General features: G+C 48.6%; 2 protein-coding genes across 2 annotated transcripts in view; one reads left to right on the top strand and one right to left on the bottom strand.

The window, feature by feature from the left end:
• The window catches only part of DNAH1 (dynein axonemal heavy chain 1), a 66,968-nt gene that overhangs the window by 8,126 nt on the left and 32,400 nt on the right, over positions 1 to 26,442 (bottom strand). Inside the window, exons 34-59 of the mRNA XM_079317213.1 lie at positions 26,276 to 26,430; positions 24,524 to 24,701; positions 24,214 to 24,408; positions 23,435 to 23,554; positions 22,669 to 22,827; positions 22,297 to 22,398; positions 21,015 to 21,155; positions 20,372 to 20,532; positions 19,529 to 19,686; positions 19,222 to 19,395; positions 18,811 to 18,849; positions 17,560 to 17,738; positions 15,566 to 15,796; positions 14,038 to 14,234; positions 13,520 to 13,655; positions 12,167 to 12,375; positions 11,201 to 11,372; positions 10,657 to 10,848; positions 10,013 to 10,123; positions 8,801 to 8,986; positions 3,173 to 3,364; positions 2,570 to 2,737; positions 2,096 to 2,287; positions 1,551 to 1,682; positions 1,211 to 1,336; positions 654 to 773 (exon numbers count right to left, since the gene is read on the bottom strand). Of these exons, the coding sequence (XP_079173339.1) occupies positions 654 to 773; positions 1,211 to 1,336; positions 1,551 to 1,682; positions 2,096 to 2,287; positions 2,570 to 2,737; positions 3,173 to 3,364; positions 8,801 to 8,986; positions 10,013 to 10,123; positions 10,657 to 10,848; positions 11,201 to 11,372; positions 12,167 to 12,375; positions 13,520 to 13,655; positions 14,038 to 14,234; positions 15,566 to 15,796; positions 17,560 to 17,738; positions 18,811 to 18,849; positions 19,222 to 19,395; positions 19,529 to 19,686; positions 20,372 to 20,532; positions 21,015 to 21,155; positions 22,297 to 22,398; positions 22,669 to 22,827; positions 23,435 to 23,554; positions 24,214 to 24,408; positions 24,524 to 24,701; positions 26,276 to 26,430 (4,125 nt within the window). The remainder of the gene's footprint in view (positions 1 to 653; positions 774 to 1,210; positions 1,337 to 1,550; positions 1,683 to 2,095; positions 2,288 to 2,569; positions 2,738 to 3,172; positions 3,365 to 8,800; positions 8,987 to 10,012; positions 10,124 to 10,656; positions 10,849 to 11,200; positions 11,373 to 12,166; positions 12,376 to 13,519; positions 13,656 to 14,037; positions 14,235 to 15,565; positions 15,797 to 17,559; positions 17,739 to 18,810; positions 18,850 to 19,221; positions 19,396 to 19,528; positions 19,687 to 20,371; positions 20,533 to 21,014; positions 21,156 to 22,296; positions 22,399 to 22,668; positions 22,828 to 23,434; positions 23,555 to 24,213; positions 24,409 to 24,523; positions 24,702 to 26,275; positions 26,431 to 26,442) is intronic.
• On the top strand, positions 57 to 8,688 carry LOC306807576 (HAUS augmin-like complex subunit 3). The gene is made up of 5 exons (XM_079317277.1): positions 57 to 303; positions 3,870 to 5,080; positions 5,958 to 6,361; positions 6,998 to 7,214; positions 7,630 to 8,688. Exons 1-5 carry the CDS (start codon positions 72 to 74, stop codon positions 7,852 to 7,854), a joined length of 2,289 nt encoding a protein of 762 aa, XP_079173403.1. The 5' UTR covers positions 57 to 71; the 3' UTR covers positions 7,855 to 8,688.

Raw genomic sequence — 26,442 nt, 5'->3', positions numbered from 1 at the left:
CTTTTCTTGCTCAGTTAGACTTTGGCTATATTGGTAAGTTTATCCTACATCACTAGGCACTAGAGAGCTCAATGAGACAGCAGAAAAGGGACAATCTCCTTCACAGAGCCATATCCCTCTGGAGCCCCACACTGCTAATTAAGGACAGAGCCTACAAAGTGAGAGCAGGTGGGTGGGAAAAGCCCTCAAGGAGCAAAACAGGAGCAGCTGCTTCAGCCTTCTGCCTGATCCTTCAAAAAGGCAGAAGAGTTAATGGTCAGTGTTTTCAGCACTTCGTCAGTAGGGACTGTCCTCAACAGCCAGGTATTGCTACCCTGATCCCTCTGTGCTCAAAACTATTATGGTACATACTGGTTGTTTTGTGAGGTGAAGGTTCCCAGAATGTTACTGGACAGCCAGTGTAGGAATCTGGTTTGTTTGCTGCCTTGCTTGCTTACGTGAGGGCTCCTCCTGCCCTGTGCTTTCCCTGAAAAGGGAAATCCATCTGGGATAATTTTGAATGTGGAGACTGACTGGTACTGGTTAGGTTGGGGTGGCATTGCATGGGGTTTTGCAGCTCTAGAGCCCAAAGCCTGAGGTTGTTCTGCACAGGTCCTAACAGAAAGCTGTTTACCTATCCTGGCAGTCCTGGCTTTCCTCCTCACAGCTCTTACCAGATTCTTGATCCACTTGTTTGCTTGTCCTTGTGGGTCTATGTAGTGAGTCCAGCGCTGGGAGAATCGGCTTATTACCCCATTTTCCACAGACAGGGCATCGTTGGGTAAACCAGCAATCTAACAGGGTAGAAAAAGTTGTTGGGACACTTGGTGGTGCACATAGGTGACCAGAGAGAAGCCCTTGCTGCTCTGGCCCCTGAGTGCTCCCAGTGGGAGGATGGGATGGTGGTGAAGGTACCTCTGCCCAAGGCAGAGGATGGGGTTGTGCTGGGGAGTCAGGCTTGGGCAGGCTATGGCCAGAGCTTGGCTCTGAGCCTGGGCTTTGTAAAGAACAAGCCTTACAGGTTGAGGCTGATGGCCTCTGCTGCTGGCCAGGCCTGGCAGCAATTCCAGTTCTGCAGTGTGGAGATACTTGGCCATTATCCAGCTGCTTGGTTTGGAGCCTGTTATTTGGTCCAGGAGGTCCTGGTGAGGGGTGAGCTGGTGGTTTTAGTTCTTTATCTGAGGCCCCTTTTTCCTCAAGTACTGTTGGCTTGGGTTTTTTGGAAACTTGCCTGCCAGGAGCGGATTTCCACAGGGTCTCCAAGGGTGTTGATGAGGCTTGCATCCTCACTGTGGGGAATGTCATTTTCAGCCAGCTCCCTCATCCACTCTGTGGTCAGTGCTACTCTGTAGTTTCCCTGCCATGAGAAACACCATCATAGTCTTTCTTTAAGTTGCAGCTGGTTTGTTGTGAGTATCTAAACCCTCCTGTTCCCATTCAAACTGGCCCTGTGCAGCCTCTGGCACAAGTGGAGAGAGATCCTGGAGGGATTCACACCCTTGTGTCCTATTCCTTTCTCCCTGGCCAGGACAGCAGAGATGCAAACTGAGTGCTGAGCACTGCACACTTACTGTGAAAGGGCCCAGATAGGCCACAAAGCCAGCTGCAAACAGCACATCCCCAGAGCTGTTGTTGATTTTGTCATCCAGGCTCTCCACAGTGTCCTGCCAGCGCACCTTCTCATCAGCCAAGCTGTTGATGAGCTGTGGGATAAGTTGCACATGTGAGAGCTGCTGTGTGGTCTAACCTTGTGTCCTGGACCTGCAGCTCTCTGGATAATGCTGCAGGTGATTTTGGGCACCAGAGGTTGGGGTGGTCCCTGATATATTCTGAATTCTATTCTTGGCTTTAAGCACTCAATCCTGGGATTACTGAGATGCTCTCAGATGTCCTGAAAACCCATTGTTAGCTGAGGAAGCTGTGCACTAGAGGACAGCAGCTTTGTACATCAATGCCTGACTAGTTTAGCTTTCTGTTGCACTGCTGAGACCAAGCCAGATAGCTTCAGCCTGGGATTGGCATGAGCTGCAGGCACATGGATATTTTCACCACTGTGCTGCTTATCTGAAATTGAGTTGCCATATATAAGCAGGCAGAACCCAGCTCTGTCCCTTACCACATCAGCACGGGCCAGTCTCTGTATGCACTGCTCACATTTCCTCTCCAACTCCTCCTTATTGGCTTTGCAGGCCTCATACTTGGCTTGCAGGGTGGCAATGCCATCTTCAACATCCTTCAGGCGCTTCTTAGCTTCGTCAAGGATCAGCTGAGTGGCACGCAGGTCCTCCTCTGCCTCCCGCAGGGCTTGCTGGGGAGATGCACAAGGAAACAGTGGGTAGGTTGGGTATGTGGTCAGACTCTTCCCCCAAAAGGCAGAGATCTTGGAACATGAGTTGGTTTTCCATAAAAGCACTTGCTGATAAGTGCTAGCTACTGCTACCTCGATATCTCAGTCAAGCCAATCCCTGGATGACAAAGGTGTTATATCCTGACCTAGAGAATGTGGCAATTCCCAGCATCTCCTGCAGAAGGGAGCTGCTAGTACTGTGTTCCTGAACAACAAAAGCAACTGGGTCAGAGGGTTTCTTACCCGCTTGGGCTCCACAATCTTGGCCACAAAGTGGTACTTGTGCATGGCACGCACCCACTGGCAGATGGAGGTACAGGCTTTGGAGACCTTGGCGATGGCAGCTGGCTGAAACTCCTCATTGTCAATGTAGGGCTGGATGGCCTTGATCACACTCTCTGGAATATTGTCCTGCAAAGAACAGTGGGAAAGACTTTCCTCAGTCAGCTCTCTAGCATGCTCATCACTGATCTCCTGAGGGCTTCCCCCAGAGGCAGCAGCATCCCAGGATCTGACAGGATGGTCAAGGCATCGCACTGGAGCAAGAGGAATCAACTGGCTGCATGTTGAGGTCTGGGAGCCACAGCTATGGGATTGGGAAAATCCTTCCCATACCAGCTCTATCTAGCTCCTCCACACAAAAGAGTGGGATGGAATGTGAAAAGTTCTGTGTCCGGGTCCCATTGTCCAAGGCAATGAAGTACACCCGACTCACATGAGGGCTTCCAGGCTAAATACACCCTCATCCTTGGTGCTGCTCACAAGGAGCTCAGTTTATTACTGTGAGAAGGATGTCTGTGAGGCAATGCCTGATCCCAGTCATAGCTTCCTTCTGCCACTGCTTACCTTATCATAATCATACAGGCTGTTCAGGAACTGCACTGGGTCCTGGAGAAGGGCCCTGCCTGGCTCCCAGTAATCGTCCACCTTGGTGCCTAGCTTCTCTCCTGCCACCTTTTTGGGCTTTTTTCCATGCATAATGCAGACAGCTTCGATCACAATCTTCACACCAGGGGGAGGCCTCTGCAGGGCTCGTACCTGCAAAACCCAAATGGAAACAGTTGGGCTAACCTGATTTTTCTGGAAGATGGGGTGCTCTTTCCTCCCTCAGCTGGGCCAGAGGAGACTGGGACAAGAGGTAGGACACTTAGAGGATGCAATACACAGGCAGGAAGGACAAGAGGCATTTGAAGGGAAAGCTGGTTATCAGAAAGGGCATGGAACAAATGAAACATAGGCTGAAAAAGCCTGCTCTGCTGCCCAATAGGTGTGTTCCTAGGGGCTGAATGTATCTTGCGAAGGAGCTAAATCTATATTGCCCTAGGGAGAAGGCTGTGTGGAAATGGGGCACAGGCAGGCTTTTTCCCTTGTTCCATGGACTCTTATTTGTCTTGTACCCCACCACAGCAATGATCTTCAGCACTTGTGCAAGGACTGCTTGAGTTTCCCCTCAAGCAGGCACCTAGGAGTGCTGCTGCACCACCCTTGAGATGCCTGTGGGTGTCAGGACCTGGGAGGATAACTCCTGTTTTTTCCCTTCCAGTGCTGACCATCCTTGCCATGTTCAGCTGGAGATCTTCCTTCCTGCTGGACTCTGTAAACAGAGCAGACAACTTCATGGCAACGCTGAGGCTGATCTACCCCCATGCAGACACCCTCTGTGAGAAGGCATTTGAGTGGCTCTTTGACTGCCCTGAGACAAAGCAATTCCTTGAGTGGTTCTGCAGCAAGGTGACTGAAGAGAACGTGCTGAGCCCAGCTGAGGTGGAAGCCTACGAGGCCCTGCTGGCTGCAGGCAAACCCATTTTGGAAGGCCATGCCCTGGAGGATGCCCTGAAAACGTGCTGCCGGGCCCAGCAGCTCCCAAGCTCGATAGCAGATGAGGGGCCCTCTCAAGAGGACCTGCAGCAGGAGCTTCAGGAGCTGAAGCACTGTTATGACTGCCAGCTCTGGAGGTATAGGAAGCTGTTGGCTTGGACGAACAAGCTGCAGCAGGAGCAGCAGTATTTGGAGAAGGAGGAGAAAGTGGTGAAGCAGGAGTCGAGGATGGCTCATATGGACCTGAAAGTGAAGATCTTCAAAACCAGAGCTGTCTTGAGCCAGGTCAGCAAGTCTGCAGGGCAGGTGTCAGAGTGTCATGGGAACACGGGGATGGGCCAGCTGCCAACACTGCTGTGCCAGACAGATCTTACTCCTTACCTGGAGCAAGAACAACAGGCCACTGATGCATTTGAGAGCTTCATTCAGCAGGTCCTACCAGAGAGTTTTCAGATTCCAGATGTTTGGGAAGCAAGTGCACAAGGAGAGAGAAGCCTGGAGGAGGGGCTGGAGACTGGGACACAAATGGATTCATACTGTGAAATACCAGAAGAAAGAAGAGCAGCTCCTTATCAAGAATGCACAAAGACACTGTTGGGGGTGGCACCAGCAAGCTGGGGAAGATTGGTCCAAGGTCCAAAGGCAGAGCTAGTGGAGGGAGGGAATGAGAGAGATGTGTTGGAGAGTGAGGAGAGAGATGGCAGTCAAAAAGTCACAGAGAGAAGGGACACCAAGACATCAATGCCAAAAAGTCTTGGGACTGATGGAGATGAGCTGCTGGAGGACCAAGACAGCTTCTGGAAGGAGCTGGCTCGAATAGAGACAGCATATATCTGTGCCCGAAGGGAGGTGATAGTCACAACAGCAAAAGTGGAAGGCAGCCGTGCTGCGCTGGAGTGTGCCCAGAGGACTCTGGAAGCTCTTCAGGATAACCAGGTAGGGCCAGTGTCCCCCTCCTCCACCATCTTCTTTGGCAGGGTCTGCCTGTGCTACAAGCAGTCCCTCTTGCTGGAGCACAGCTGGCGAGTTGGGAGGGGTGGCAGAGCCGCACAGCAGGCTGTGTGTGTGCGTGTGTCCCCCGCACAGCAGGCTGTGCGTGTGCGTGTGTCCCCCCGCACAGCAGGCTGTGTGTGTGCGTGTGTCCCCCCGCACAGCAGGCTGTGTGCGTGTGCGTGTGTCCCCCCGCACAGCAGGCTGTGTGTGTGTGCGTGTGTCCCCCCGCACAGCAGGCTGTGTGTGTGCGTGTGTCCCCCCGCACAGCAGGCTGTGTGTGTGCGTGTGTCCCCCCGCACAGCAGGCTGTGTGTGTGCGTGTGTCCCCCCGCACAGCAGGCTGTGTGTGTGCGTGTGTCCCCCCGCACAGCAGGCTGTGTGTGTGCGTGTGTCCCCCCGCACAGCAGGCTGTGTGTGTGCGTGTGTCCCCCCGCACAGCAGGCTGTGTGTGTGCGTGTGTCCCCCCGCACAGCAGGCTGTGTGCGTGTGCGTGTGTCCCCCCGCACAGCAGGCTGTGTGCGTGTGCGTGTGTCCCCCCGCACAGCAGGCTGTGTGCGTGTGCGTGTGTCCCCCCGCACAGCAGGCTGTGTGCGTGTGCGTGTGTCCCCCCGCACAGCAGGCTGTGTGCGTGTGCGTGTGTCCCCCCGCACAGCAGGCTGTGTGCGTGTGCGTGTGTCCCCCCGCACAGCAGGCTGTGCGTGTGCGTGTGTCCCCCCGCACAGCAGGCTGTGCGTGTGCGTGTGTCCCCCCGCACAGCAGGCTGTGCGTGTGCGTGTGTCCCCCCGCACAGCAGGCTGTGCGTGTGCGTGTTCCCCGCACAGCAGGCTGCCGAGGCTGAGCTGCAGAGGCAGCTGTGCGCCCTGCGCTTCGACATCACGCAGACGCTGACACAGCAGCTGCCGCCCCTGCTGCAGGCAGAGGCTCGCCGCTTTCGCATGCCCCTGCTGCACCAACACTGCAGCCTGCAAGTTGCCCGGCTCCAGAACACTGCCAGGAGGCAGGAGGAGGCGGCTGCGTGGCTGCTGAGCCAGCACAGCCGCCTGGACCTGCTGGAGTTCCAGCTGAAACGGGAGGGAAAGGAGCTGGAAAGGATGGCTGCTTGGCTGGAGAAGATCGAAACAGTCACAAGAGAATCACAGACCAGGCTGCAGGAGCAGCAGAACTGCCTCAGAGATGCTGAGCCCTCCCACAAATGGATAGACCCCAAAGACCTCACTGCTACACGGTAAGGGCCTGGAGGGTCTGAGCTTGAAGAACAAACTAAGTGTGGGGACAGTGGCATGGGAATACCCAAGACAGGCAGCAGACCCAAACTACCAGGTAGACTAGCAGTGCTCTTCTGCCAGTGCAGAGCCACTGTGACTCCATGGTGGTGTGAAATTTCCCAGCTCTACTTCTTTCTGCCTTGGACTGATGAAGCAAAGCTTGGGCTTGGAGAATGGAGTGAGTACAGAGAACAAAAGTTTCTTCTAGAACATTAAGGTAGAGAGTGTAGTAGCCAGTCTTCAGCCATGGAGAAGGAGAGCTGGGCCTCAAGAAAGCACAAAGCTACTTAGAGCAAGACCTTTCTCTGATTAGGTGTCCTGCATTGACTAGGTTTTCTCCGTCTTCCCCACACAGTTTTGGAGTAGCTGTTGCTGGTGTCTGCCAAAAAAAAAAAAAAAAAAAAATTCCAACACTGGCTCTTGAGTCAGCCTGCTCCTTCATGGTGCTCTTCCCAGAGCTCCATGACATGGGATGTTCACCAGGAGTGGCTGATATCTGCTTGTATTCCAGTCTTACAGTGCACAACCTCAGAGCCCTGTTCTTCCTCAGTACTGGTGCTGTACTCACAGCTCTGGCTGGCTGTTCCCTTTCACAGGCTCTGGGACATGTTGATGGGGGAAGATCAGGAGAAGCAGCCCTTCCGCAGCTATGAGGCCATGGCAGCCAAGTACTCCCAGCTGGTTCAGGACAAGAAGGCACTGGAAGCCCAGCTGGAAGCTCCTATGCCCCAGGTGTCTGCCCTGGAGTCCTCCATAGAGATGCTCTATCACCAGCTGTACAACAGCTCTAACCAGCTGCAGGTCTCCTCGCCGGTAAGGAACACTCTTCCTCCCCTGGGCCTTGCAGGGCAGCAGCAGGTGAGCCCTCTGCCATCTTCCCTGGCTGCAGGGGAGAGACTTGGCTGCCTCCTAGCCACAGAGGGAGGGGAAGTTGGCCTGATCCTTGCCTTGTCCCAAAAGCCATTCAGTGAGGTAGCAGCTGGCTATGGGACAAAAGGGATTTCTTGCGGTGTCTCGCATGTGCTGTGCAGTGTTGAGATTGGGGTGCTTTGGCCAAGGTTTCCCAGTAAGCCACATCTGCTTCTTGGACTGGGAGGGTTTGGAGGCCAGAGCTGGGTGAGTAGTTTGTTTTTGGGGGGTTGAGCTGTTCCACAGGTATGTCCTACAAGGTAGTAAGAAAATCCCTTTATTTCTCCATGTTCACATGAGTTTGGGCTCTGTCCCTTAGGAGTTCACCAAGCTGATGCAGCAACTGATCATCATGCAGGATGACCTCTGCCAAAAGCTGACAGAGCTCCTGAGTGACCTGGAGATCAAGCGCAGGTCTCTGGAGAACCCCATGGTGCAGGCAGAGCGCAACCTGTACGTGTATTTTTACTGCAATGAGGATCGCCTGAGAGAGGTGGTGGAGGAGCTGGAGAAACAGGCATCAGCTGCCTCCAAGGGACCCTGAGAGAGCTGCCCTGTGTAAAGCAGTAGGTCAAAGGAATCCTTGCTCCCTGCCACAGTAGTGGTGCCCTCTTTTCATTGGGCTGGGTCCTTAATTCTGGACTGGGAGAGAACTCTGGTGGTCTCTGCTCCAGTGACAGCTTACTTGGGTCATGACCTGGCAGCTGGACTTAAAAGAAACTAGGAGCTTAATCCTTAAAGACAGAGTTTCTGGAGGCTGGTTTAGGTGATGGGTAAGAAATTAATGCATCTTGTGGCATTGGAAGCCTTGGATAGACAATTCTTGTGCCAGCTCTACAAGAGGATGGGTGCTGGGGGCAAGCGGGCCAACACCGTCTGTGTCTTTTTCTCCATTTTTTGAGGAAAGGGGTTTTGTGTGTTTTTTGGGAGAATAAAAAGGCCTGTCACTCACAACTGCAGAGCAATAATCTCCCTGTGTGGTGAAATCTGTACTTCTTGAGTGTGGTTGTCTTGGATATACAGGCTGTGATGCCTGCAGGCTCAGAATCACCCTTCTTTCTCTCACTAGTCTATTTCAAGTCAGTATTCCTTGAATTCAGCCTGCTGCCTCTTCTCTGCCTGTGGTGGATCCCTTTTGAAAGAGCCTGCAGGTTCAGGGTGCTGCCAGCTCTCTCTGTGCTGCACAGTCAGTACTTGGGGTTGCTTGGTGGTACCTGCTGCCTACCCCCATGGACAGGCACGTGGGGTGAGCCCCCCTCCACAGCCTCTCCAGGACATGCTGGAGACACCTATGGGCCACTTACTGCCCTGCCTTTCCATTTGCATCTGAAGGAGTGAAGGTGAGAAGCTACAGGGCAGCTGCCAAGAGTGAGCCCAGGGTGGGGGGTAGATGGGAAGTGTTACAAACCTATTGAAAGGGAATTGCTGCAAAAGGAGATGCTGCCCTTGACCAGACCCAGCTCTGGCACTCTCTCCCTTGACACAGTTACCTCTGTAACATCATTTCTGTTGAGGTTCTTCAGGCTGGCAAGAGCAGCATGCAGGGCTGGGAGGGCTTCATCCAAGTCCTTCTGAGCATCATCTGCAATGGCTTGGGCTGTCTGAGCTTTCTCATTGGCCTTTGCCTCCTCAGCCTGCACAGCTCTTCTTGTCTGCTCAGCTACAGCTGTGTCCACCTGCAAAACCACAGACAGCCTCAGAAGCATGCTTGGCTTGGGCACTGCTAGGAAAGGATCACAGCTGTCCTGCCAGCTTGTGTGTCTTCTTCCACCACATCTCAGGGACCTTACTGCTGCAGGGGATGCCCTTCCTGCACCATACTGGGAGAAGTATGTATAAACCATCCACAAGCTCCAGCTCTGGCTTTGCCTGGAATGATGTTATTTTTCCAGGAATTAGCTGCCCTACCCATTTTCTTATTGGCACAAGCAGAGGATGTATAGGGTTGAAAATTAATAGGGAGATGGAGGAATAGGAAGATATGCTTAGGGGTTTGTTTCTAAAACTGTCACTTCTGCATACCCCCAAGGGTTTAAACACTACCAGGAGGCATAAAGGAAATGTGGAATATAGCCAAATCCTTATCTGCTATGTGGGAATTTAGGTGACTGCAGATTCTTTTCCCTCTGCAGGCCAAGCTGTATTATATTAGTGTCCTTGTTTATTCTGTCCCAGTGTGGCCATCCCACAGTAGGAGATAGGCAGGGAGGAACAGGAGGAGAAAAGGCAGTGACAGCCAACACAGAGCACTTCTGTTTCCTGAAGTGGCATGAGTGACTGTGTGATGATCCCTGAGGTTTGGAGAGCAGGCTGCAGCTGGATCAGCTCCCTGGGGATGGGATTGTGGAGGAATGATTCTGTTCAATGATGTGTCTGACTCAGAGCTGCTCAGGCCACCTGAGGATTGTGTTGGTGTTGCTAGACTGTCCTTGCAAGGGCCTGGGAGCTCGGTTCTGGGTGGTGGCTTCAGACAAGCATGTGAACCATTGCTTCTGCAACAACTGGTACTCACCAGCCCCACAGCAGGACCCCAGCAGGAGGCAGTTTTTGCTGTCAGTGCAGCTCTGCACAAATAACTGCTGTGCACATCTGAGGTGTTTTTACCTCTGCTCAGGCAGGATTTTGCACAATCTCTGCCAGGCCCCTCCAGCCTATGTCCAGTCTGGGCAGTTAGAAAGTGCAGGGCTGCCCAGCAGCAGTACCTTTATCTGCTCTATGGTTGCCTCGGTGTCCTTGGCTGCCTGTGCCAGGAGAGGGCGGGAGGACTCCAGCTCCTCCTGCATCTTCGCTACATCCTCTGCTGTTCGCAGGAGCTGTGGGAGCAAAGCAGAGTTAAAAAGAGCAGGGGCAGCAGTCATGGAAAGCCCTAGGAAAGGGCTGTGCTGCTCTGGAGGGTGCTCCCTGTGAAGTGTTGGGCTGTGCAAAGCATAGTCTTGCCCTGGTTCTGCTTAAGCAACAATGTGATACTGTGCTATGCTTATAAACAGTAGTGCCAAATGCTGCCTGAACACGTTAGGCATTACTTCATAAGCTTGTGGCAATGAGGCAACAGAACAAAGTTTGTTAGAGGGCTTTCATTTTCAAGGTTAGTAAGGAACATCCTGAGAGCTGAACTACACAGGGGTCTGTGGTCCCAAAGATTGGGGACTGTTATTCTTTTAGAGCTGCTACCATCAGAAAGACTAGCCCTGACAGAAGGCATAAGTTCACACTTGCTTTAGCATGAGTTTTTTCCTGTTATGCAGGACATGTGTAGGACGTCTCACTGCATCTCTGCAGCTATAAATGCACTGCTCAGGGTAAGTAAGGGGTAGCCCCAAAACTTTCTTGGATATGAGGGACAAACCTTGTCTAGGCCACTTTGCATCCTGTTCTTGGCTGTCTTCAGTTCCTGTTGCTTCTTTCCAACAAGGGAACTGAAGATGCTGAGGAACTCCAGGTAGCTTTTGGGAGTGACATAATTGTGTCTGCCTAATTCTGCTAGGAACAACTGGCACTTCTGTGCCACGCTCTGGTGGATTGCTACACATACTTGAATCTACAAAGAGAAGGGAAAGAAACAATCTTATTTAGTATTTTCACATCTTCAGTGACTATGTAAAAGGTAAATCTATGTGATGCCCAGAGAGAGCAAAAGAGGCATATGAAACCCAAACTGTACAGTCACAGCAGAGCTTGTGTGTGAGCTTTAGTGCCACAGAGGGGTGACAAATGACCAAACCTGTTTCAAGGCACACAAAAGCCACGCAGCTCTGCATTTGAATGATCCTACCATGGAACATTTCTGCTGCAGGGTAAGACCCTTCTGAAGGTGTGCCCTGCATTGGCTTGGTGTATCCAGAGTCACACTGAACACGTGGGAGCAGAGCATTCTCGAGTGTGGCACGTACCATCCCGCTGGTATCGTCAGTGCTGCTACCAAGCAGTGGGAGTTCATTCAGGAAGGAGGAGGCAACACTCTGCAGGGCTTCAGCAGGCCACTCATTGAACCAGTCAATGGTACAGCAGTTCACAAGAGAGGGGAACTGCCTCAAGCGTGCGCGGAACACTTCTCCGATGGGGCTGAGGGCAAGGCGTGCAGAGAAAATGTGTTACAGCTGGCTCTAAATATCACACAAAAAGCATAAAATCTCCTTCCTTCTACAGAACCACCCTGAAGCATTGCAGAGCAAGAGGGACAGGAATACACCCTGAGAAAGAGGGAAAAGGAAGGTTCAGGAAATGAGCTGCATGCCCAAAGGTGCATGCCTGAGCTCATTCCTTGGCTCAGGATTTTCTGGAAGTGTTAGGGTTGTAATAGGGTGATGTTTTATGGGTCCCTCTCGAGGCACAACACTTAAGGGATAGGAAATAAATCTGCTCTAAAGTTTATTTCAAGCAGGTGTGTGAAGAGATCACATCACCAAACCATAACCATAGCCCTGATTTTTCTGCTTGTTCTTGCACTGAGAATGCCCTGTACCTTCTGGTATCCCTCCTGCAAGGGAGTGAGCTGGTTATGGACTATGCATTAGATTAATGAGTAAACATAGTGCAACTGAGCCCCAAATTCAAGCAAGGTATGTCTGTAACAAATGGCTCAATGGTGCAGAGAGAAGGAGGTACCTTGTGTTTCATCTGAATCACACATAATTATACTCTTGAAAAATTAAAACTTCATCTTGAGAGCAGCAAAGCGTAAAAAACCCCAAAAAACCAACGTAGCTAGGGGAAAGTGTTATGCAAACCATACTCATTCCTCCTTCTCTGAAGTCTGGGGCTTGGAAATAAAGATCTCATTACACAGTGATGAAAGGCAAAGGATAAGGAAGGAAAAATTAGCATTAAAAGCATAGAGATGTAGGCCTGCCATGTACCTCATGCACAGGACCATGTGGATATTGCTGCGAACCCGTGCTGTGTATGCAGCCATCAAATTGGCCTTGGTGGGCTGCTGCCCCAGATCTCGAACAACAGGCTTCATAGCTGTCATGATCTGGTCCTGGTCCTCAGGATTGTAAATGTTGGGAATGTCACCAGAATTGAGCAAGTTGTTAATATCTTCAAGGAAGGATTCACTTTTAATCTAAGTAGATGTTAAAAAAAAAAATTTTTTTTTTTTTTAAATCAGAAGACGCTCATGTCTCACATGCCATGGAGATAATTTCTGCTTGAATACAGCCCTCAGCCTCAGTTATAAGAAACGATGTTTGTGATCATTTGGCTCCAGAAAGGCACACCCTGATTCTTGTCCAGCACTTCCAATTAAGCAGCCATATTTCAGCCATTTCAGGGGTGGGAGGGTGTGTTTGAGAACAAACACCTTTTGGCCCATTCTCTGTCTCCTTACAGACAAATTGAGCTCAAGCTCTTACTCCCTGCTTCTGCAATCAGACCCTAGACACCTGGTTGTTCTGGGTCTTTGTTCCTCCAGCACAGAACACTTCATTATTAAAATAAAGCTTATCAATGTGGGACACAGAGTAATTATAGGGTTGTGTCACAGTCTATGGGATGATCTCCCTCCAGCACTACACTCACCTCTCCACCTTTGCTACATCAGAAATACACAGCATCCATCTCCTTGACTAAATGCACCCTCCTGGGCCCCTTTGCTCCCACATATGCTTCTCACTGCAGGGAAAAGGCTGCAAGAACAAGCAGCATTTGTCTGATGCTCATCTCACTGCTTAGGGCTCTGCCACAAGGGAATGGCTCCTATGATAATGAAGGCAGTAAAAAAGCCTATGGGGAACATAACTCTGATTCCAGAAGTGGAAACTGGCCTACTCATTAGCAAATTACAGTTCCCAGTTACAGCCAGCATTATCCTGTGGAACCAGCAGGTGTAAGGTCCTAAATCTACCGTCTTTTAGAAAAATAAAAGAATAATTCCACTTAGGCCATCTAGTATCAGTGGCCAATAGTGCTTAGTTTCAGACAGTTAAAATCTATGTATCCACTAAACCCTTGGATGGAGCTGAAAGAAGCATCCTTGAGCAAGAATCCACCCACTCATACACAGCTGTACAGACCCTCTAGCAATAAATGCACCACCTCTAGTTTCCCTAGTGCTTTTTTATAAGATGATGAATGTAGGCTACTGAAGAAATACAAGTTGTGTCTGGTTTGTGTCAAGTTCTTAATACCCTGTAGGGGAATTTATTGAGCTTAGGGATGTGTTTCTGATTCCATTTGAGATGGAATCCACCATGCTAATACTTGTGTACCTGTGTGTCTACAAATAGGAAGGTCTTGGGTAGACTTTGAAGGCCTGCCTTCATCATGATTGTCCTCACATCATCTCGCCATTCTGTCATGCCGTAATTTTTGGACAGTTCAATCTGGAAACATTCATATTCTGCCCTAAAGGAAAAAGAAGCCTGTGGAGTTACATGAAATTAAATAATTCTCTTCTGTCAATTCCCAGTATGTCTTGTGGACTTGTGGTGAAAGGACTCAAGCAAGTGGTTTTCTTAAAGTGAGTCCTGAGCCCACACTTGTCCTTGTGCACCAAGGACAGCAACCAACCAAGGAGCATGTTTTATACAAAGCAGAGATACCTGAGCTATCTAGAAACCCAGTGCAGATGTGCATTAACTGAGTCCTAGCCCTTGACTCATTTGAGGAATCAGCAGCCAGAAAAACACATAACTTGCAGTGGGAAGGGCAGAAAAAGAGATTCTCTGAAGGCAGCCCCAGTGGAGCTGCTCCCCATTACATGCATAAGTGGGAGTGCATTACTTACATGTGAGATGCCAGTCTGGTGAGAGACTGTCTCCCACTTCCCCCAACACCCAGGAGAAGAGCATTCCCCGGAGCCTGCCGCAGAATCCGGCTGATTCGGCAGATGTGCTGTATGGCATCCATGAAAAGCACCAGCTTCAGCTCCGGGGTGTGGCTTTGATTGTACTCCTCCAGGTAGTCGTCAATCACAAGCTTCAGCTGTGGGCAGAAACACTCAGTTGTGGCTACTAGATAAAAGTGATTGTGTGTGTGGGGGGGGTTATTGTCTGCTGGCACAACCAGGGGTAGGGGAGAGCAGAGCCTGGTGCTTAACAGAATATGGGAGCAGCTCTCCTCTGGGCTCCTAAAAGGAGCTGGCATTGGATAGGCTGAATTTAGTTAGTGGTGGTGGCAGCAGCTGCTCAATGGTGACCTTAAACTAACTCAAGCAAGTGACTACAGTCTGCTGTTCCCAACTGTGCTGTTTGCCTCAAAAAACAGCAGGGTGTAGCTCAAAATAAAAGAGCTTATGGCTGCCTGATCCATACTGCTCCAGGGCCTCCCTCTGGGTTAGTTTCCTTGCTCTATAGCTGACCACTGCCTGCTGCTGAATCCTGAGATTAGGATTCTGGCTGGAAAGCACAGGTGCTGGGAAAGAAAACAACAATGGCTGTAGATGGGGTAGAGTAACACACTCCTCTCCCAGTCCAGCCATCACATGGAATAGCTGCAGGAGCAGTTTCTCTTGCCCTTCCCAGGGCTCTCTTCAACAACACCCTCAGGCCAGAGAAGGAGATGAAGCATGAAGACATATGGGATTTGATCCTACCCCCTCAGCAATCTCACAGTGAAGCTGGGAAAGCAACAGCAGCTGGAATTCATACAGTGCTGAGATCCCTGCCTAGATACCAAAGTCCTGTGTGCATCAGTGGGGACTGTGCAGCTGCCTCTATGTCTGGCTGTCTCAGCTGTGCTCACCTCAGTGGGGGACAGGCCTACCTACTTTGCAAAACGGATTGGAAAGCTCAGTTAATTACCAGCCTTTGTCACACAGCTATCACAAGAGGAAAGACAACAGAATAATCATCTGTTTCTGATAATGAGTGCAAAATGCACCACTCATTGCCTTTGCTTAATTACCACTACCCAAGTACTCCCAGTATCTTCTCCAACAGGGAGTCTGGCAGTAACATTAATTACTTGTAAAGGTCAATTGTGAAGTCTTTAATGGCAAAAGTAGTATTGTTTGGGGGTAATGTGCCATTTCTTTCCAGCAAATTTCACTTTTCAGTCCCAAGTGTGGCTCATATGGGAGATTTGGCATAGCAGGCTGCCTCCAGGATTGCAATGCAGAGACAGCTTGCTCCACCTCAACTGCCTATCATGACAAATACAGCCACTAGTCATATACGTGGTAGGATTTCACAGCAGACCCCTGGGACAGTCTGTAGTTTCAGACACCTCTAATTAAAGCACCACTATTGTTACTGTTTTCCTTTGTTTGCAGAAGGTGTGAATGTAGTTCACAACGTGATTCCTGGGTTCCTTACCTTATCCTGGCTGTCAATTGCTTGGTATAGCTTGACATTGGCACCTGGCTCCATGAAGTCTCCAAACAGAACTGGCTGGGAGGGGATGACCTCCTCAAAAGTGGTGCCAAACTCCTCCATCTTCTCCATCATGAGCTCGTCAAACCAGGTCCTGTCCTCATCACTGACCAAGCGATCACAGAAGACCCGGCAGCTCTCGTGGTACCACAATTTCAGCAGGTGCTCTTTGTTCTGGAAATCCCAGCAAAACAGCCCCCATGAGAGAAGCAGAGAAGTGCTATGAGCACTGCTATCAGGAAAGCTGGTTCCTGCCCAGCATGTGGCCAGCTCCACTCCTATTACAAGGCAACTGGAGCGGAGAAAGAACTGGGCGGAGGAAGCTTCTTTCCCTTCTCCTCTCAAAAACAACTCTTGTCAAAACAGCTGCTTTGCAGAGAGCTCATTAGAGCATCAGTTCATTCCCCTCTATTTGTCCATATGTTAGGCTTTTTTTGAGAGATTTAAATTTTATGTTCTTTGTTCTTATCTTTTCCCAGTTTGATTTAATTTTTACAGTTTTCTTGTGTGTTTTTTGAAAGATCATTTTATTTGGCTGATAGCATAGAACCTGTAGTACTTAGGGTCCTTAGGACTTCCTGTGGTAATTCAGTCTCTATTAGCCAGGCTGGAGCCACAGCAAGGTCCTCAGGACAGCTGAAGGGGCAGAAGCAGGTAATAGGACGATAGGACCTCTTCCCCTGCTTGGTCCCTGTCTGATCCCCCATGGCTCCATCCAGCCCTGAATAGGTGGGCTGTATCCTACTGACTCCCTTTGGCCACTCATTTGCTTCCATGCCAAGGAAGGACTGTGAGGAAAGGGGTATCTGCCTGCTACTGGTACCAGGTACTAGCTAAAAGGGAGGCTACCACACCCACTGAGAAATATTAAAATGCATCTTCAATGGGAAATTGAAGCCTGCTTGCAGGCCTGTGAATGAGGCCTCAACTACAACATTTCAGTCACTAGTGGTTCCCTCAGGGGTCTGTGCTGGGGCCAGTTCTGTCCAATATTTTTATTGACAATATGGATGAGGGTATTGAGTCTTTCATCAGTAAATTTGCAGACAACACTAAGCTGGGAACCTGTGTTGATCTATTGGAAGGTAGAAGGGCTCTGGAACGGTTGGATGGATGGGCAGAGCTCAACAAGATGAAGTTTAACAAGTCCAAGTGTTGAGTCCTGCATTTTGGCCACAATAACTCCCTGCAGTGTTACAGGCTGGGGATGGTGTGGCTGGACAGAGCCCAGGCAGAAAGGGAGCTGGGGTATGGTCAACATCTGACTGAACATAGCCAGTGTGTGCCCTGATGGCCAGAAAAGCCAATGGTACCCTGGCCTGTGTCAGGAATGGTGTGGCCAGCAGGAGCAGGGAGGTCATTCTTCCCCTGCACTCAGCACTGGTGAGGTCACACCTTGAGTGCTGTGTCCAGTTCTGTCCCCTCAGTTCAGGGAGGACATTGAGACACTGAGTGTGTCCAGAGGAGGCAACGAGGCTGGTGAGGGGCTGGAACACAAACCCTGTGAGGAACAGGTGAGGGAGCTGGGGCTGTTCAGCCTGGAGAAAAGGAGACTCAGGGGTGACCTGATCACTCTCTACAACTCCCTGAAAGGTGGCTGTAGCAGGTGGGGTTGGTCTCTTTCTCCAGGCAGGACTGACAGAACCAGAGGACACAGCCTCAAGCTGCACCAAGGGAAATACAGGTTGGATATCAGGAAAAAACTTTTCATGGAAAGAATGATGAAGTACTGGAATGGTCTGCCTGGGGAGGTGGTGGAGTCACCATCCCTGGACGTGTTTAATAAAAGACTGGATGTGGCACTCAGTGCCATGGTTTAGTTCAGGTGTTAGGGCATGGGTTGGACTCAATGATCTTGAAGGTCTCTTCCAACCCAGTGATTCTGTGATTTCTGGTTTTGCCCTGGGTGGCAGGGCTGTGCTGATGGGAGGACTCACCTCAACCTTGCCAGGTTCAGCCATGAGCATGCCCTGGAACACCTTTGAGAGGTCTCTCAGGTTGAAGGTGTAATGTGACTTTGCTGGTGTGGGCAGCAGCTGGGATGTGATGGTTATATACACAGAGATGGTGGCATCGACTAAGGGCTCGTTTAAGTCTTTCACTGCATCTGCTCCTGCTGCAGAGACACAAGTATTTGGAGAGGATGTCAAGATGGTAACTCTGGGCTGAGAAGGTCCTTGCAATGCAGGAAGGTGGCACTGAGTGGCAGAGGTATTGGCAGGACTTGGGCCTGAACACACTTTTTTCTGCTCTTTTCTGAGAGATAGTGAGGGACCTGTCCAAGCAACTGCTCACTGCAGTGGACAGCTGCCAATGGATTAATCAACTAAGGTGAACCAGATTTGGGGGTGGAAGAATGCTTTACAGGGATTCTAAGGTATGAAGACTTCATGCCCCCAGGAACAGAGGAGGCACTGCCAGACAGGTAATTGATGCCTACCTGAAATATTCCAGACAGTATTTTCCCTCCTTGCACTCCCACAGTGAAACCTCAGCTACTTTTAAGCTAAAAGGTGTGAGTGCCTGCTTAGCAAAACCCCTACAATTCATTATGCCCAGCAAATGCAAAGCCACTGAGGAATAATTTCTTATGCAATAGTCTGGCAAGATTTAAACACAGCTGCCAGTTTTAGAGCATAATTATTTTTTTCTCCCAATGAAGTTTATTACAAACACTCCTGGAGAAGTAGAGCCCTGTGACACCCCAGCATTTTGCACTTTTTTGCAATATTTCAAAAATCCTTTAATTTCTTTCTAAATCAGAGCTAGGTATTTCAGTGTGCCCCTGAGATCAGAGTCAGGTACTGGTGCTTCTGAATATTGCAAGCACTTAGAAAGCTCTGCTTTGCTTCTCCCATAGCTAACTATTCTCACTCCTTTCTACTGGCAGATTTGCAGATGAGGGCATATTTGCAAAGATGATCCTAAATTTCCACCCTGTCAAGTATAAGAGGACTCATTTCACTCCAAATTAACCCTTTTTCATGGTGGCTGTAGCACCATGCTCAGATCCATCCTGCTCAGCTGTCCACAGGCTGCAGCAGATGGAGAGAGACAGAAGGCTGTGCTTCCACAGAAGGCTGTTGTCTGGGCAAGTGTCTGTCTGCTGAAAGCACAGGTAAGCTGTGCCATGCTGTGCTCACCAGCTTGCTCTGTTCACAGTCTCTCATCCTTCTCCTCTTACTTACGCACTGGATTTCTGTAACTTTTTTCTCCTAGATATCCATCTAGAAAAAGAAAAAAAAGTAGTTCTAGCTTTACCTGCTGAGGTTAAGAATATCTACATCACCCATCACAAACAAAGTCCTCTTTGAAAGGCCCAGGCTATAGGATAACACTGCAACTGGGAAAGCCAAAGCTGAAGTTTGCTGATTTTCACCAGCAGAGTTTGGTCTGGAGACTAAGTAGTGGATGAGCTCTCTGTTTGCTAAGCCTCATAAAACACTTTCCCCTAAAGCATCTTCGAGAGACTATTGCAAGGTGCAGCTTTCAACATTTTGATCAGATCATCAATATTAATGGCCCCCCCTTCCAAACTCCATTGTCATCAAGCTGGATTTCAACATGAGGAGAAGGTGGCAGTTTTCTGCAGGACTTACCCATCCAGCTGCCAAGGATGGTAGAGAAGATCTTCTTCTTGCTGCTGTCATCCATCTCAGTGAAGGAGAGGTAGTTGAAATGGCGAGTGAGGCGTGGAGTGACAGGATTCCTTCCCCCTCCAGGAGGCCCCATGGCACAGACAAAATTAATATCCACCAGCTTCTTAAAAGTACCTTTGAGAGTGCAAAATCAGGAATGAGTGCTGAGTTGTAGATAAAAGCCCTCTCCACAAATCTCCACGGCAGGTAGAGATATCTATCAGGCCAACTTTTGCCAAGAGCTCTGGGCACAGGATCTGGGCCATACCGATCTTTTTCCGGTCGTACCAGCCGTGGTGGTCCATCCACTGCCTCAGCAGCTCAATGGGTGGCTGAGCTCCATATTGCTCCAGCATGGGCATGTTCAAGTCATCAATAAAAAATACAAAGTACCGACCAACTGGAGGCCCAAACACTCCCTTTCGCCTGCAAGGACAGGACCCGCGTCAGGACACAGGACAACTATTGCAAAGGTACTTCTAACTTGATCCAAAAGCAAGGTTTTTTCCTCTGGATGCTTCCTGAGTCAACAGTTTCAACTATTTTTACACTTGATACACTCCTTTGTAAGGGCCTTTGCATGGAAAAGATCTGGAGCAATGTTTGAGGCACTGGCTTCTCTCCGGGAAAATTTTCTCTAGTAATGCACAATGCCAAGGAGTAAGTGGGTGCAAATAAAAGCAAAGTTTGAGCCCATGAATGTGCTGGAAACTGCAAACCAGTGGCTGAATAGGGAGGTGAAATGGAAGCTGTTTACTGTGGGGAGTGGGATTGCAGGTGGGCAGCCACATTTTCTCCCTTCATCACTTTCTGCAAAGATCCCACACCAGGTTTTGCAAACACCTGTGCTGTGAAATGTAGTATTTCTGGAATAACTAGAATTGGAACAACTTTTACCGATCCTCACTAATCCTTCTCACTTTCTTACCATTGTAACCAGCTATTATTAGCCCTCACAATCCCAGCTCAGATGTGCTGTGTGTCCTACATGTTATCCACAGCTGTATGTGCTCAGGGCCCCTTCAGGTCTTGGGAAGAAACTAAATAGGCAAGCTGACAGAAATACTGAGCTTAGGGATACTGCCTTTGCACACACAGAAAGGAATCTTACCTCTTATCCAGTTTGCTGTCGATGAGATCCTGGGTTTGGTTAGCAGAGGTGCGTGCTGAGAACATCAGGAAGTGGGTGATGTATTTGTTAGGCAAGTTCTTCAAAAGCTTGTCTGCAATTGTGAGAGTCTTCCCTGTGCCAGTGGGTCCAATGCAAAGAACCTAGAAGCACAATCAGTAATGCAGCATAATCATAGGCAAGCAGCCTGTTTCCAAGCACTCTGACATTTGCTGGAGGAAATGCAGGTCATTTCCTTTTAGGCATTTGAAGGTTGGGAGAGGACTGTTGGGCTTGCTTCTTCAATAAGGTCAGCTGCCCAACACCAAAATCTCTTGGTGTGGATGGAATCCAACCAGAGGGGTATGAAATAGAACTGTAGGAAACAGGTAAAGAGGGATGGGCTATCTAGCAATTGCTACATTTTGATTGAAAAACTGAGTGTTGATATTTTTTTGGGGTGCTGGCATGGTGCCTGGGGACTGTATGGATAACTCCTAGTGCTCAAGCACAGATTTGGAGCAGAGAAATACAAATCCATGGAAGTGGGAAATAATCTCAAAGTATTAGGTAGCTGTTAAATTCTGACTGCACTGGGAGAAGAAGAGATTGAATCAAAAATTCAAAGACAAGGCTGGGCACATACTGGCTTATAGTTGGTGAGTAACAGCTCCAGCAGATAGGCCATTCGGACTGTGTTCATTGTGGGCACAATAACATCACAGAAGTTGGTGTCTGGAACCATGGTGAACTTTGCTGTAGCATCCAGCCACACCTCCCAGTGCACCTGAAAGATTGGACTCTGCTTAGAGGGGGTATTTATCTCTTCTAAGAAAAGGAAAACTATTTCTGCTGTTTTTCCTGTCACTGCTCCCCATGTAATAGCTCTTATTCTGATGAGAAATTCAAGTTTCCAGCCCCTCTGTTGAGTCTTGCCACCCTTACCTTTCTGTATGGAAATGCTGGGAGTGTTTGACTTACATTTGGCAGGGACAGAGCCCAGAGAGTTAGAGGCCATTGCCCCATCAGCAACACATCTGCCCTCCCTTCTGAGGGGATTAAAGTGAGATGGAGCACTTTTGATATCTGCAAGAATAGGAACTCTGCCCATGGCAGCAGACCAAAGGGGGCTTATCTGGACTCCTGTCTTCCTGTTCCATGCCATCACCCACGTTGCACTCAGAAGCACATGAGGTTTTCTACTTGTACAAGATATGGATCTCTTGTGCTAGACTGAAGCTGGAAATGAGCCTTCCAGAGGCCACTATACAAATGAGATGGAGCTTCTGCCAGGCTGTGCTGGAGAATACAGGAGAATATATCTACATTCCTGACCACCCCATGTGGCCTTCCCACAGAGACCACACTGGTACCTTCTGATAAGCACCTGACACTCATGTGGGGTTCTTTGTTTCATTTCAGGAAGGGCAAGCATTTTCCCTCCTTTTTAAATTCCTTTTAGCCCAAAGTCTGGTGACCGTCAGTCAAAATTACCCTGACATGCCCTATACTGCTGTCTCTTGTGAAAAAGATGGAATATTTATCTGCCTTGCTGCTACTCCAGACTCTGTTGCACATAGCTCTTCTGCTGTTGTTCACTGCTTTCTAACATGGACAGAGCTATCCAGCAGCCACACCTGTGCCATCTCTCACTTTTCTGAGCAGAGACAGAGACAGAGACACTCAAGTCTCAACTGACCAGCTCTTGACTCAACTTTGAAAGATCTGGTTGACAACTCTGAAGGCAAGAAACTTCCTTCTTGATTCAATGAAAAGCTTAATTTTGATTTAAACATTCTTGTTTGCTTCCTATGGACCTTTGTTCTTTGCCCTTGATGAAAAGTCCTACCAAATCCTGTAGGACTGTGTTGCTTCCTGGTCCCTCTTCCTAAATTATCCAACTTGGAATTAAAAATGAAATATTTTACCACACTAGGGACATCCTCATCCACATCTTCAGTACTGCTAAGCCCAGCATCATCCAGTTTATAGTCATATACCAGTCCTTCTTCTGGGAAGGGTAACCGTATCTGTGAGAATAAAGCTGTGGTTAACTCAGCTGAATTCACAGGAGGATATGGACTACAAGGAAGATTTTACTAATGGGATGCTACACAGGCCAGGAGGCTCAGGTCTCTCCCAGAACTTCCAGCTCCAGGGGTGCCTTTGAGAGAGTGGCATACCAACAGGAAGATGCCAACAGGAAGTCCATCCAAAGCCTCCAGGCATTCAGCTCTAATCCCCATTCCTCACTACTAATTCCTCCATAATGAGAGAAGATCTGCTTTTCCTTTACTCACCCTTTCCTTTGCCATCTTCTTCCTGAGCCATGAGCTAAAGGCCTCACGACCTAGGGAATCTCCAGTAGCACCCACACTCCAGACCAAGGCAAATATAAACCAAGGTTCAATCAGCTCTCCCATTCGAGCAACCTTCTCCCGGGGAATTGTCTTAAATCCCTTAGAACCAGAGACAAGCAAAAGAAAAGTTCTCAGGTATAATTAAGGCACACAAACCCCAGATTCTTCTTAATTTGCTCATAATTCTATTCAGCTTCTGTGCATTTTTTCCAAGCCAGTTTTTCACAGGCCTTGTTAATATATTATGTGGATTAAAATTATTTGTTTCACTGGTGTACTTGAGAGACTCCCTTTGCTGAACTAACGTCACTCAACAGGAGATGGGAGAAGAATTTAGTCTTAGATTTTTAATTTGAAAATTGTCCAGCCTTCTTCAATACTAATTCTCAAAGGATCTGTAATCTGAAGTACATCACTGCTCAGCTCTGATCTCTGCTTTCCACACAATCTCCAATTCCCTCTGCTATAAATAAAAGTGAACCTCTGCCCTCCAGCCTGGTAGGCAAGGAGCTTATCTTGTGTTCTTTCAGTGGGCAGAGCATAGTCCTTCCAGGTTTACCTGTGCTTTGCTGGATGCTGTATTACCTCCTGTCACATAGATGAGCTACAGCATGACCTTTCTGCACTGGTGACTAACCCTTTCCATGACTTAGCATCCTTAAGAGTTACACACACAAGTAACAGGGATAGAGGTAGCAAAATCTACCTTAATGGGAACGAAAGGCTGATACAAACATTCCAACAGCACGAGGAAGCTCATGGTGAGGTTACCGTCTGTAGAAGTAATGACCTCCTTCACAGAGCTTCGTATAAAGTCGATGGACTCCTGAAAAGATAGGCAGGGACAGCTCAGTGTCACCATCCAGCACAGCTGTCTTTGGTTTTACCTTCTTTTTCACCTCCATCATGCTATGTTTAGCAGGGAGAGCATGACTGAGAATGCTGCCATTTCCAACTGCATCCCAAGTACCACCATTTTTACTGGAGAAAAGCAAGACTATCCCCTTGGTTCAGTCTTAACACCAACAAACCTCTGGGCCTCACTTTTGGTTCTGTGCAACAGTTACGTGCATCTTGTATTATCACTGCTGTTAAACGGTTTGCTCCCTTCAGAGCTTTCCTTTGTAGCTCCAGGTTGTTAATTAAAATAATGGCTTATCAGCAGAGTAGAAATAACAAGACTTGTTTGTACAACCTTCTTCCTGGAGGCACTCCACTCTTAGCACTAGGGATGGTTTTGTCCAGAAGATGATAATTTTAAAATGAAATAAAACCAACTACAATGACCAATAAGACTTAGTCACATCTACAGAGACCAGTGAGTAACCTCTATTAAAGCCACAAAATTCACAGTGAAGTTCCCATGATAGATATAATGCTGGTAGGAAATGCTCCCTCAATGCCATTTAAATCCAGGCCTTGACAAGTCTGGGCTGGTTGATATTCAAGATGACATGGAAAGGCAGGAAGAGAACAGTAGCTCACCTGGAGGAATTTCTTGAAGAGAGATGCCAGCTGCGGTGAGAAGCGCTGCATGATTTCTGGCATATTTTTCAACCAACACTGAACAAAGGGCTCCAGTCCCAAAATGCTGGGTTCCAGGTAAACCATGCCACAGCGGGAGACTGTGGCAGGTGAAGCCACAGCCAAATCCTGGACTTCAAACATCATGGTCATGCCCTGAAAATGATAAAAGAAAAGAAAGGATATGGACCAGCTCAGTTTTGATACGTATTTCAGTGCAGAGAGGAAGGAGTACAGACAACAGGCAGCAAAAGTGGGAGGGATCAGTTACCTCTGTCATTTTGATGATTTCCCCTGAGCTGAGGCACAGCTTCTTATTGTCATCCAGTACTGTGTTCATGTTCTCAATCCACAAAGCATCCACTGGCCCATCAAACATGTACCACTTCTTGCTGGAGTCAGTGGCCACGGTTCCCCGACGCATGAGTGTGGAAAAGATTCCGTCTGTCCTGAAAGGTAGGAGGAAGGCAGGGCTTGGCCCATTCTGGTTTTGCTGAAATAAATGGTAAAGTTCCCACCACAAAAGTCAATCTTATCCTGGTTCATGTGTCTCCCTCATCCATGAGCTGCAAAAAGCTTTTTTTTTTTTTTTTACTGAGATGTATCTCAGCCTGAGTGACACCCCAAAACAATTTCTTTGGGCATCAGGATCTTGAATTCATGTAATTTAACAATAAGATGTGGAGCTTCCCTTTAACATCTCTGTCCTCAGTGAAGAGTAAAGAGGGCTTGCTAGTATCCAGTTCAGGTCACAGGCAGATTATCTGCTCTCTGGAGGTGCCTCTATTTTCCTCAAGGTTACAAGGATAAATCCAGGCTAAAGAGCATGACCCTACCATCTTTATAACTGAAATTCCCCATCCTTGGCTGCCTGTGAACCCAAGTGGTGCTGGAGCTGGTGACCAGGACAGCAGACACAAGGAATGCTGGCTGTTGACAGCAAGAATTTAATCTGTGCAAGGAAACCTGTAGCACAGTTTCCATTCAGACCCTGGACTCAAGTCCTGCTATTAAATAATTATTTGTTATTTTTATAGTATTAGTGTATTCCAGGGTTTTGTTACTGAGATCAAGGGAAAACAGTCTGTTCTAAAGCTCAGCTGATTAAAGCAGATGGATTTATCTGTAAATATATTTTACACAACTGCTGTATTTTTCTTTTTGTCATGTTGACATGCCCATGTAGAGTCACACCATAAATAAACTGTTGAGCTTAATTGGAGCTCCTATAAAACGTCCTTCAGTAAATATGTATGAGATTCTAAGCTGGGAAGCTCTGGTCACTGCATCAGCAATGTTTGCTGGCTTGCACTTTTCCTAGAGGTAGTTAGCTTCATATATGTTTAGTTTCCCTCATTTTACAGAACACAGTCTTTAGCTTTGCCTTGAAACAAGTGCTGGCTGACAGGGCCAAAGGGAGATTCACACTGCTTCTCACATCCTAGCTTATGGATAAAGTGTGCTGCAAAGTCAACCTCAGGTCACATATGGAAGCACAAGCAGTGGGACCTGATCCCGGCTATAAAGAGGGAAAGTGGGCTATTGGTTCTTGTTTCAAACCATGTAACCAAGCAGAAGCCCTGGCAACGGGAATGAAATTCCTCTTTATGCCTCAAAGTCATTCCTCATCACTCAAGGATACCAGAGTATTTATACAGAACAATTCAAGTGCACAGTACAGAGGTCACTTTTCTTCAGAAGCAAAGCAAGTGTTTTTAAGCTGCTGTATCTTAGGAGCAGGGGCATGTGCTCCAAAGCTATTGAATTATTGTTCTGCAGTTAATGCTGTGAGCTGAGCTGCAGGAACTGTCTGGGCATGTGCTGGCAGACAGGCCAAGTGCACAATGAGGGATGTCAGCTTAAATCGCCGTGACTGGCTGCTGTAGCTTGGTGGGGATAAGGACTTGATTGCTTCTGGTTTTATGCCACCACCCCAAACGGTTCTCAGCCTTGAAGAGAAGATGCTCAAGACCAGAAAAGTATTTTCTGTCTGGAAGAATGGAAAGGAGGTTTTGTACTTTACCATTCATGCGTTAGCAAGTTGAACTCTCCATAAAGCTGGCCCATTGTGATGGATTTGGGATTCAGTACAAAGTAGCGGACTGCTTCGTAATTCCCACCACTGGCTGCAGGCTGACCTTTCAGTGATGTCATTGCAGCTGCCAGGACTTCATAACTCTGCAAAAGCAG

This window comes from Erithacus rubecula (assembly GCF_903797595.1).
Source record: "Erithacus rubecula genome assembly, chromosome: 13".
Classification (NCBI taxonomy): Eukaryota; Metazoa; Chordata; class Aves; order Passeriformes; family Muscicapidae; genus Erithacus; species Erithacus rubecula.
Note: the sequence above shows the minus strand (reverse complement) of the source record. Positions and strands in the feature narration are given on the sequence as shown.